The sequence below is a fragment of the Myzus persicae genome, unplaced genomic scaffold (assembly GCF_001856785.1).
Source record: "Myzus persicae strain clone G006 unplaced genomic scaffold, MPER_G0061.0, whole genome shotgun sequence".
NCBI classification, from domain to species: Eukaryota; Metazoa; Arthropoda; class Insecta; order Hemiptera; family Aphididae; genus Myzus; species Myzus persicae.
In genome coordinates, this window is record NW_019100515.1 from 58,387 (window position 1) to 70,980 (window position 12,594).

The window sequence follows — 12,594 nt, forward strand, 5'->3', positions numbered from 1 at the left end:
TACTTCTATTTCTATAATTTCTTATAGAAATCTGTGGTTTTAAATTTTTAATCATGGTAATGTCCATGAAGGCTAGAGATAAGGAGGTCAAACACTGCTAGCCGCCTGCACAAAAATTGGTTCTGCAAAACATCGCACACTCAATTCTCCACCAGACTGCGTGGCGGTCAAATCCGAGGCTGACTCGAGATAGAGATAGAGACCTACTCGACTTTATTACCTTTAAAAAATTATAATTAAAAAACTAAAAATCGTATTTAAACTATAATTACACCATCGTATTCAGCGGAAATGTATCTTTAAGAATAAATTACTAAAACAATATTAGTGCTCAATATTTACGTTGTACATTTTATTTTTAAATTATTTTTATGTATTATACTGGTTAATTTTTAAATTATTTTTATGTATTATACTGGTTAATTTTTATTTTTTAGTGGTAAATTCGATACCTATATATTACACCAAATTGAGGACATTTTAATAAAAAAGTTGTTCTCAAAGTTATCGATGTTTTGACATGTTCTTCTCATCATTTTTTGAAATTATAATACTATATTAAATTACATTTCACATAAAAATAGTTAAAAATGAGTCAAAATTGTTATGCCTCTGGTGAACAATCGTCAATTTTAAAGGAAAAATCTGAATTAATATGACTATTTAAAAACATTTTAACTGCATTCAAATCGCAAGTTTGATACTACATGGGAAGTCATAACGTTAGGTTAGTTTTTGAACAGAATCATGGGTCCTCAAGTATATCGATAAATATTCACCGAAAATGTTAAATTACAATTTATAAAAATACTGCTTTATTAAGCAGTTCCAATGGTGTTACAATATAAAAGTACTAAATATTAATCGATCAACGATAGAGTTTCCTTTAGTAGTTTTTCATATTTCTATTATTGTCGAACAATGAAATTAATCAAAAATAAAATTGCCATGTTTCACCTTTCGACGCCTGGGCGGAACACAGTGCTGCAATTCAAATGCCGTTGTTGTATACTACTATCATAGAACACTATGCTATTGTAAAAGAAGTTACCAATAAGTATCATCGTCTTTGAAGATTAGTTTGCCATCACTGTTAGTAAATTTATAAAAAACTATGCCAACATTTTAAATCTCTATAAACCTATAGGCCAACGAATCTAAAATCATTAAGAATAAATAACTGTAGATATTCGGCTGTATTCATCGCCATGTAGTGCATGCTATCACAGTAGTCAGTAACCAGCAGCGGTCATATATAAATAAGACAGATTTAATTGTTGCGATTTTATTTCACTAATTTGTTGTATATGAAGTAGGTCAATAGGTAATAGCTCCAATTAACTTATTATCGAATAGACTAATAATAGTACTGTACTTCTGTTGAATTAATAGTACCAATAATATTACCTTATAAAAAAATGTGATCTTAATATAAATTAGTCGAAAAATAAAAAAAAATATTTATATGGCACCGAATCAAATTGTTATCTTTTGAGTTTTGACTACGACCTAAACAAAAAAGTCCATATAATTTAATGATTGTAGGTAGGAGCATGATAATATTATGTTATCATTTTTAGTAGAAGGCGATGTAATAATATGTATAAGACCATGATTGATTGCACAAAATACCTAATCATGCGTAAGCACTAACAATATATCCATAGGTTGTAAGCACTTTAAAAAACTGAACTTGAATGATTCTTTACGAAAATAAAAAAATTAAAAAGGTATATTAGGTTTATTATTTATTAAGGTATATTACTATATTACCATCTCTGATTAAAAGTTTAATCGGCCAATTTTGGCCGGTTATAAAATCTGTTATCAACATCGAAGTGTAACCGTAGATTGTACAACTGGCCCTAATACTTAATATTGGTCAAATTGTAACTTTTAACTCATTTAATAGTTGCTCAATAGTAGGTAACTTGCATTTAGGTATTATTTTTTTTTTCTAGTAGAATTCTGAATAACAGTTAGATCATAATAATGGCTTAATCATATTAAGTAGCATTTCAATATTATGATATTCCAATTAAATACCAAATCATAAAATTTATTTGTTGACCACTTATAACAATTAACATAATTGCTATTTTCGGTCTAGACTTCCAGAATAACTTTGAATTTGCTTGTACATTATCGTGATCAATATTTTGGAAACATCAAACACAACTCATACGAAAAACTGGATCCAAAAGTTACATTATAGTTGTGTACAAATAAAAATACAATACAACTTAAGTATTCATTCTATTATAGAGAACAAAAACCTCAAAGGTAATTTATTTCGACAAAATACATTTACACAGACCTAAAGGATATTCTGAGGTAAAAAGTTGAATCCTAAAAATTTTAAATTGTTTTTATAGTATAATTTTATTACAAATCAGGTATATGGTTTGCAATAACAACAGTATATTATACACATAAACTGTAAAATTTATATTGTAATTGTTACAGAAAAATGATCTAAATGGCGAAAACTGGCAGCATTAAAAAAAAACAGTTTTTATTGTGATACAACATGCTTACATGTCATTGAAGATGCACTAGGTCATTTGTTTTTGATGTTTGCCGTTTAACAAATAGTATTTACATAACTCTACTTAATTTATTCGCTGAAACACGAACAACAATGTTTACTTTTAAAGAATACAAAATGTTTACGAGGACAACTTCTTGTGTGAATGCATTTAGTATCATTTATATAAATTATGTATTTTTGGCCAAAGTTTCAGCTTTAGCAACTACTTCTTCAATGGGACCAACCATGTAGAACGCAATTTCTGGCAAATGATCGTATTCACCAGCTAAGATTTTTGAGAATCCCTAAAATTGATAGGAAAATAAATATAATTAAATAACTTATTAAAAACCATTAACTATAAGTAATTCAATTTACTTTGATTGTTTCTTCAAGTGGTACCAATTTTCCTGGATGTCCAGTAAAGACCTCAGCTACTTGGAAAGGTTGGGACAAGAACCTCTGGATTTTCCTGGCCCTGGCGACGGTCAATTTGTCTTCTTCTGAAAGTTCATCCATACCCAAGATAGCAATGATATCTTGAAGTGATTTGTAGTCTTGTAAGATTTTCTGTACACCACGAGCAACATTGTAATGTTCATCACCAATTACGTTGGGGTCCATAATACGGGATGTAGAATCCAATGGATCTACAGCTGGGTAGATACCCAACTCAGCGATGGCACGAGACAATACAGTGGTAGCATCTAAATGGGCGAAAGTTGTAGCTGGAGCAGGATCAGTTAAATCGTCAGCAGGTACGTAGATAGCCTATAAAAACATTATTTGTGAAATAATTATCACAATTTAATAAAAATACAAAACTATTTACCTGTACTGAGGTAATGGATCCTTTGCTGGTAGTGGTAATTCTTTCCTGCATAGTACCCATGTCAGTGGCCAAAGTTGGTTGATAACCTACAGCAGATGGGATACGACCCAACAAAGCAGATACTTCAGAACCGGCTTGTGTAAAACGGAAAATATTGTCGATGAAAAGCAATACATCTTGTCCTTCTTGATCTCTGAAGTATTCAGCAACGGTCAGACCAGTAAGAGCAACACGGGCACGAGCGCCAGGAGGTTCGTTCATCTGACCATATACCAACGCTACCTGTAATAATACAACAATTTTAATATTTTGTCTAATACCCATTACACCTACATAATTACAAAAATAATATACCTTTGAGGTTTTGTCCTTGAGGGAAATTACACCGGACTCAATCATTTCATGGTACAAGTCATTACCTTCACGTGTTCTTTCTCCTACACCAGCAAATACTGAGTAACCACCATGAGCCTTAGCAACATTGTTGATCAGTTCCATAATCAATACAGTTTTTCCTACTCCAGCACCTCCGAACAAACCTACATACAGACATATTTATAAATATAAACTTCAATGGACAAGTAATTTTATAATTACCAATTTTTCCTCCCTTTACGTAAGGGGCTAATAAATCTACAACTTTGATTCCAGTAACCAAAATTTCCTGTTCAACACTCATTTCAACAAAAGGAGGTGCTTCAGCATGAATGGGTGCGGTCTTATCAGTTTCAATGGGGCCCCTCTCATCAATTGGTTCACCTTAAAAATATATAATTATTTGAATAGTGAGAATCTTAAATATTTCAATTATAATCGAATAGAAAAAAAAATATATTTACCAATGACATTGATAATGCGGCCTAAAGTTTCAGCACCAACTGGAATTCTGATTGGAGATCCACAGTCAAGTACTCCTTGTCCTCTGACAAGACCTTCAGTACCATCCATAGCAATAGTTCTGACAGTATTCTCACCTATATTAGAATAAATAGCGAGGTTGCAGATGTTTTTTAGTATTTGATAATAATAACAAAATATAATTACCCAAATGCTGGGCAACTTCAAGTACAAGACGTGGAGACCTGTTTTGTACTTCAAGAGCATTGAGGATGGGTGGTAGTTCTTCATCGAATTGTACATCAACAACGGCACCAATAACAGCAACAATACGGCCTTGTGATGTACCAGCCATTGGCTTGGCAGCAGCTTTGTTGTTAGCTAAATGTAATAAAACATATTTATCAAAGAGTTTCAAAACAAAATATTGTAAAATATGTAATAGGTCAATGGTATTTTAATAAAAAGATTGTTAACAATTTTATTGCAGGTTATTTATGAATATTACTACATACAGAACAAGAAGAAAAGTAATTTATAGCATACAATGAAGTAAAAACAATTAGGGATTTGATAAAAGTAATACCGGCAATTTATTATCAAGAAATTATTATTAATAATAACAGTTTTATACTACCTACCAAATTGAACAAATTAGATTTCATTAATTTTTGTACTAGCTTCAAGTTCATAACTGAAAAGACGGCTTATAATACATTCACAATATATGAAAATTTGGGTACTTTATTTATTTGTAAAAAAGTTATTTATTCATTTAACTATATATTTATGTCAATTGAAAATGGAGGTGTTCAATTATACGTGAAATACTTAATCTGATACTATAAATATATATAAATCGATTTGAGCATCGTAGTAATCAGTGATCGATTAAAATTGTACAAAACTATATTGTAGCACAATTATGTAATGTTAGAGTAACATGGATGAATTAATCAGGACGAATAGGTCATAAGGACGACAAAAAAATAAAGGGTCATTGGGCACTTGTAACTATATGGTTTTCAAAGAAAAATCATCCAAGGTCAAAAAAAGGTCATTTGTCAAGTATTTAAGGAAACAGGATTTTCACGTGAAAAACATGAAGGACACTTAGCGGAACAGTTTTCCGTTTTCGACCTGTATCCAAAGTACAGCAGAATCGCTGATAGGTATAACCCCAAAACGATAAAGGCGGCGGCGGCGGGGCCATTAAGGCGAACGATGGACCTACGTACACACCGAAAACCGAAACGGCCCCGATCGCGTTGACCCAGAAACGCCGAAAAAGAGACGGAAAACGGCCGATAGTAAGTCCAAAAAATTGACGAGTCGGCCGAGTTTCCCCCGCTAGCCGGCCAGTAAGATAAGAGAAAACGCCGCGCCAGACGTCATACTCACAATTTGACGAGGTGGCGACCATGGCTTTTGGTAGCTCATTTTGGACGATTTTCGGAGTGAGGTTGCTCTTGCTGGCCTTCAGGGCCCCAATGGCCGCCCTGGACAACGCGTTCAACATGATTAGGATGCGGCGACGGTGGAAAAAAAATTATATTGCACGGAAACGAGTTGAGCGAACGGCCGAGGTGAAATGTGTCGTGAGCAAGACGAGTGGCTGCTGGTGAGACCGGACAAAATGGACGACCTACGCCTATGCTGCCCGTGTCCCCCGCGCAACCGTCCCGGTGTAGGGCGCAGTGTGTTCACCTCTGCGGGACGAGCGCCGTCAGCTGTCCGCGGTTGAACATGTGTTTTCCCCCGGTCACCGGGCGGCCGGCAACACTGTATCTGGATAAAAAATTGGCGGCAACGACTGATGTGACGGATTTCTATTCTTGAAATTACCAAAAACACCTATTACAGTTTCGGTTTCAAAAATACTCCAATTAAAAGGCACAACATTGAAAAAAACTTCAAACACCACTATTTTTTTAAACATTTTAATTGAAATATTTTCTAAATTCTATAAGATTAATAAGAATATCTGAATATGTAATAACTAATATGTTATAAAGATTGTTGATACTGTAAAAGCTAATAATTAACAAAAATGTTTTTTTATAAAACGATGTTTATCTTCTAAACTATGTTTGCAGAGAGTAGGTCAGTCATTATTCATCGGTAAATAAGCTAGCTGGTCAACTTTTTTTGTTTTTATCTATTGCTCTTTAAAGGTATTAGAACCTCCTGTATAGGTACTTAGGTAATTTCCACATTTTTACCAAAATTGAAATAAAATTATGCTTAATTTGAATTTGAATTTTGAAACTGTACTGAATAAAAAATTACTTCATAAAATTCTATTTTATTTACTTTAATCACCTTTGAAATTGTACAGCCTATTTAATTTTCAAATTGCATATACCATATACGTGGGTCTTGTAAATGTATGCGCAGTAAGTAATCATAATATTTTGTGTATGTGACTGCGTGTTAGCGAAATAGCGGGTCACTCCCGCACGCGCAGGTACGAGTCTCCGTCACGACATTGCGCACGTTAAAGATGACCAATCAAGTAGACATATAGTGACAAATTCAAATCAGTTTTAAAATGTATTACCACATTACTAGGTCGATCAGTAAATATTGGTATATTTTGGCTAATAACAATCAGCCACCGACTAGGAATCTAGCAAATGTTGGAATTGTACGAACTAGCAAATTTAGACTCAACCCAGCAACAGTGCAACACCGAATATTAAAAAGTTCAATTCATAATAAAATTACACATAATAAACATGGCCTGATTTAATCAAGAAAACTCGATTACAAACAACAAAAATAGGTACCGAATCGAATGAATAAACATATGCAGAATAACCATCCAACGTATTACAATTATTATTGCATCAAAAAATCAAATAATGAATACAAATAAATGGTTTTATATTATTCTAAAAGAAAAATGTATAGGTTCATGCAGTTTAAAAGTTTTTAAAACACCGTTAAAGTGATATTAGTTGGATCAAAATTCATTAACACGTCATTATTGTAGAACCAAAAAATTCTCTGTTCCACTCAGAATCTAAAAAAATAGGTACCTACCTAACCATGAAATGGCACACTTGTTCAAATTTTATATAGGTAGGGTGTTACCTCGCATTTTTGTAATTTTGTATTTTAACTGTGGGCTCTGTACCTAATATCTTAATAAATATTCCGATCTGTTAGACTGGAGCATATACACAGTGATAGGGAAAATAAATCATTTTGCTGAGATGCTTGTTGATTTAGCCAAATATAAGACTTAAGTCTACATAATAGTATAGTCTAAAGATTTACTCATATAATGATTAATGACTAATGAGTAATGGCATATGGGCTATCGAGGTTATTGTTCGTTTTAAATACAAATATAAAGCAACATATTTTAGGAAACTATAAAGTCTATAAATAAATAACACGACTAAAAAAATAAACATTAAATATAAATATAAATATTTTATGATTTAATAGTGTCACACTTTTATACATTTATAAGACATTTTGAAGCTGTTCGATGTAAAACTACTATGCCCAATAATATTATTAGCATCATAAGTCAATCATTTATAAAACATGCCATATTAATTAACAATATTCGTAGTGATGGTTCAAAAAAAAAAAATGAACCGTTACAATTATTTTCTTAAAAATATCTATGAGGAAATTACTTAGTAGTGGTAACTGGTACATTGGACTACAAGTATTATAGTGCATTTGTAAACCTTGAAAATCGTTATCCGTTTTATATAATATGCGAAATGTATACTTTAAAGCATTTTATTTCCTTTGATTTATCAATCCTAAACTAAAGATTGATCATGCCATTACAATTCATAAATTAGTGCTCATTGTTTTAACTCGTTCTTGACGTTCAAACTGTTCTGTGTCAATTTCAGTCTTGCGCATACATTCTAAAGACGAAGATGTAATCATTGGTTGATGTTTGCAAATAGGTGGCCATCCAGGAGAAGAATCTAGTTCGACTTTCACTGAATGATATAGGTGGTCATTACTAGAATCATATGATCCCAATTTCAATTTTTTTGTTAGCAAATAATCAACTATAAAATACTCTATACCCAGACATAAGATACAATCAACTACAGCTAATGTAACCACAATTATTGGGAATTCCATGAACGGAGGAAATTGCAATTGTAATAATTCCTTAATCCAATCGGCTGGGAACAACGTTATATATGAACAAACAGCCGTCATAGTCAGTAAACTAGAGAAAAAGACTGTATTTTTGTAAATTGGTCCTCGGTATGGTTTCCCATACGAAAATATTAGAGCCAATATTATGTATTGAAACTGAGAAACAGAATAAACTGCATAATTTTCATAACATCTATACTCTTTTGGATGAGTATAGTCGAATGGTTTGAACCAAGAAAAATTATGCACTAAGTAAAAAGATAAAACTTGTGTTGATACCATTACAAGTAAGTTTGCAACCATCGAAAACATAGGGATAAATGATAATAGTCTTGTTAACGGAGGCTTTTTAAATAATGATCCCTGAAAAGCTTCATTTCTGCCGAAAAAGAACATAAAGTTTACCACTAAACCAATATCAATAAACAAGTACTCGAAATCCGTCAAGTTACTGTCTATGTTATACAAAATAAACGTTGAAGTAAACTCCAACAAACTATAGAGAACCATAAATTTAAAAATTCCAAATGATGTCACAAGTGCCGCTCGTCCTTCTCGAATGATACGAGGCATACAAGAAATATTTGCTATGTGTGATGTAAATGGTGATGCCACTGACGATTCTGCTTCTGATAATGAAACTCCAACATGTGCAGCTCGTAACGCTCCGCAATCATTTGCACCATCGCCACACATGGCTAAAAATTATATTTTCATATGTTTATGACACAAAATTAACTACTATAAGAAAGTAAACAATAATATTTGCTATCTCACCGACATGATAACCAATGTACTGTAGTTCTTGTATTAATTGTTGCTTTTGTTCGGATGTCATTCTAGCAAAAATAGCTCCCTTAACTAGTATCCTAGGGAGAAGAACAGGAAATTTATCCCTAATAATAGCCCATGTCCGACCAGTCATCGCAAAGCTGTAATCTCCGTTCACTCGAGCTTCTAGCTCTAAATCGTTTTTATTCGAATGAAAGTTTTCGAATGTGGATGTAGCTCTCTATCAAAATAAAAATAGTATATAAGCCACTATTAAAAGTTTTTGACATTAATTTAATCCGTACCATTGGTGATGTAATACCACTAGCTGTATAGTATATTTTTGGACTACATCCTTGACTTTCATCAGCTGTTACGTCAACTACTGTCTTTGATGGCAATACAATTCCACATTCTTTAGCTACACTAACAGCCGTTAGGATGTTATCACCTAAAATAGTTATTTTGAATAATTTATTAAAACTGTTTTTCGTAATCTTATTATATACTCTACCTGTAACCATAATGATTTTCATATTCGCCCCTTGAAGTTCTTCAATAACAGGGGTAGTTTGATCCTTTAGGCGATTTTCTAAAATGACTAAGCCAGAAAAAATTAGGTCGCACTCGACTTCTTCTCGTCTTAATTTTGGAATTTGAACAAAGTTACAATTTTGAAGTACTTTATGAGCAAGAGCAATAACTCTATATCCTTCTTCAGTATACTCCCGTAATACAGTATTAGTCATGCTAGGCACTATGACGGTTAAAATAAATTGTATTACATTTATTTTCTTTCAAAAAATATTAAGACTATTTTTCTCACCAGTACTAGGAATACATAATGACTGAATCATTTCTGGTGACCCTTTTGTATAAACAATAAAACGTGGATCACCAATAGTTTTTGTAATCATACTCATTCTTTGCAGTGATGAGGAAAAATGAAATTGATGTATAAGACCGATTTCTATTTGTTTGCCATCATTTGAAGTGGTTGGATTTCGCACAATTGAGGGTATTAGTACATCGAACTTCGAAGCATCTGAAACTTCTAATTCTTCAAGACACCAAGCCGTTGACTCAAACATCTGAATAATATAAGTTATTTATCTAATACATACTATAGTTTAAAATCAAAATTATCGATTGTTATTATACTTTTATGTCAAGTGGATCTCCTGAAACGGTTGAATTTAGTAGTGTCAATGAATGACAAGTCACCATACCCAATTTTAACGAATGGTCGTTTGACAATGTTGTTACATCTCTAATAGGTGAACCTAGTTCATGGTTATTTTCGACTGGTACTACCCCCCACATGTCCAAACCATCTTCTGTCAATGTTCCTGTCTGTATTGAAACAAATATTTAAATTTAAATTTATAAGTGTTGTTTTCATAGTAAAAAATCGTACTTTATCAAAGCATATGCAATCAATTGATCCACAAACATTTATAACTCTCGTATTCATGCAAGAAAGTTGATGTTTTTGAAGTCTTCGTAATGCATATAGTCTTCCAACCGTCATTGCAGCTGGAAGTGCTGGTGGAATAACTATTGTAAACAGATCTAAAGACTTAACTAGGATGTCAAAAACTGTCAACCCTCTAGATGCCTATACAGTGTCCATTAATAAAAAATGTTAGTATAAAGATTTAAACCTAAACATATTATATTACTTACTTTTGACACTGCTGTATAAATTGAACCAGAAGTCGCCACCGCAGCCAAAATCCAAATAAAACGATATGTATCCTTATCAAACCTAAAGTCAGCCGGTGGGGGATATAGAATTGATCTTACCAATGATCCTTTTGCTGTCAAGTATCCCGTTCTTAAGACTACTCCGTGAACCTTTCTATCAGAAAAATATCGTGCTTGCAAAACTTTCGTTCCAGAAAATAAAGTATGATTTGCATCTTCACGTTCATTGTACAAAAGATTTATATTAGGTAATGCAGTCTTGAGCACTGGTACACTTTCACCTAAAAATAAAAAATTCCAATTGAAAATTTAATTCCTATTAATTTCAAATAATTTATCGATATAAAATTTGACTTTTTTTAAAAATAATTAAAATAATTAATCATGATTACCTGTTAGCATACTTTCATTAACGACACATGTTCCACAAAGTAAAGCTATATCACATGGTACTTCAAATCCAATTCTAGGTACAACAATTATGTCACCCGGTACCAAATCTGTTGTGGGAATATCTTCATAAATAGCTGCAGAATTAGCTCCACCCATATCACGGCATACTGTCACTTTATCTAGGGTATTTACAGTTTCTAATAAAGTCCTTTGGTTCTGAAACAAAAAAGATACTCGTCGTTTTTACTAAGTTTTGGGAATTATTAGTATGTTTCTTCTGTAAAAATGTTATTCGTCGAGACAGTAAGGTTACCTATCACTTCGCACATAATAAATTAAAATATTAATTAATTACCGCACGAGTTTGTATAACTGATGATGTTATTCCAAAAACTGACATGATAACTATGGCTCCTAAATAATACACATAACCTTCTGAAAACCATACTACAAGAGAAAAAGCTTGGAAAATATATAGAGGATTAAGAACTTCTAGCCATATCAGTGATAATATATTTTGAGTAGGTACATTGATTTTGTTTTCTCCATAAATGCATTTTCTGTAATTCCATAAAATCAACATAAGCTTAAATGTAATGTTGTCATGAGATATTAAACGCTTTCAAACAATGTGATACCTGATTAATTGTTCTTGCACAGAATAACCTTTATATGTATGCAGTTGTGCCGTTGTTAAACCTCGATCCAAACCGACAAGTTTTTGGAATTTCCCTTGAATATCGCACCAAACGTAGCAGATCTTTTTTATTTCTACTGCTCTTATTTGACTTACATCTAATAAAAAAAATAAAGATTAATATACATCTTCATTTTTTTTAAATATCAAAGTGAAACAAGCCTTGACATGATCCATCATTTAAATGTATCCTAATGGATTTTATTTCTAATGCTATGTGGTTTTCTTCAATTGCAATAGAATCCAAATTGCTAATGTTATTGGCTAACAAAAGTTCTTCTTTGCTAAAATTTAAAATATATACAAACGTTTTATTAATTATTTATAAGACTATTATTCCTATTACTAGGTACTAATTAGAGGAGACTTCTAAACTGAGTACAATTACATTTTTCAAGATCAGATTTATATCTAACAAAATTTAAACAAATCACCCATCGGTAAAATTTTTTAGTCAATAAATTAAAAGAAATCATTTATTTATGTGTGTATATTTGAATGCGACTTTCGCAAGAGTTAAATAATAGTTGCTACAATTGTACTCCATGCATGAATAATTATTATGACATCGCTTGGATCAAACATAGAACACATAAAACACCTCAATCATTTATTTTTATTTTTGACTTTTAAATAGTACCAGAAATTTAACAGTTTTAGATGATTTAAAAAAAGTCAGATGTC

The 12,594-nt window shown here is 32.0% G+C and overlaps 2 protein-coding genes across 9 annotated transcripts in view; both read right to left on the reverse strand.

Annotated features, from left to right (window-relative positions):
• Positions 1–2,262: 2,262 nt before the first annotated feature.
• LOC111029680 (ATP synthase subunit beta, mitochondrial) lies at positions 2,263–5,850 on the reverse strand. The gene is made up of 8 exons (XM_022308800.1): positions 5,601–5,850; positions 4,407–4,580; positions 4,202–4,336; positions 3,960–4,121; positions 3,717–3,901; positions 3,363–3,644; positions 2,909–3,301; positions 2,263–2,835 (listed from the first exon to the last, which is right to left on the reverse strand). Exons 1-8 carry the CDS (start codon positions 5,716–5,718, stop codon positions 2,719–2,721), a joined length of 1,566 nt encoding a protein of 521 aa, XP_022164492.1. The 5' UTR covers positions 5,719–5,850; the 3' UTR covers positions 2,263–2,718.
• Positions 5,851–7,625: 1,775 nt separating this feature from the next.
• Positions 7,626–12,594, reverse strand: part of LOC111029602 (probable cation-transporting ATPase 13A3) — a 28,636-nt gene continuing 23,667 nt past the window's right edge. For all 8 annotated transcript variants that reach the window (XM_022308693.1, XM_022308683.1, XM_022308676.1 and 5 more), the window contains 12 exons: positions 12,073–12,194; positions 11,852–12,008; positions 11,569–11,773; positions 11,213–11,429; positions 10,800–11,101; positions 10,531–10,731; positions 10,275–10,466; positions 9,940–10,204; positions 9,628–9,870; positions 9,419–9,564; positions 9,120–9,354; positions 7,626–9,040 (listed from right to left, as the gene is read on the reverse strand). In XM_022308693.1, coding sequence (XP_022164385.1) covers positions 8,016–9,040; positions 9,120–9,354; positions 9,419–9,564; positions 9,628–9,870; positions 9,940–10,204; positions 10,275–10,466; positions 10,531–10,731; positions 10,800–11,101; positions 11,213–11,429; positions 11,569–11,773; positions 11,852–12,008; positions 12,073–12,194 — 3,310 coding nt within the window. In that variant the 3' untranslated portion in view covers positions 7,626–8,015. The remainder of the gene's footprint in view (positions 9,041–9,119; positions 9,355–9,418; positions 9,565–9,627; positions 9,871–9,939; positions 10,205–10,274; positions 10,467–10,530; positions 10,732–10,799; positions 11,102–11,212; positions 11,430–11,568; positions 11,774–11,851; positions 12,009–12,072; positions 12,195–12,594) is intronic.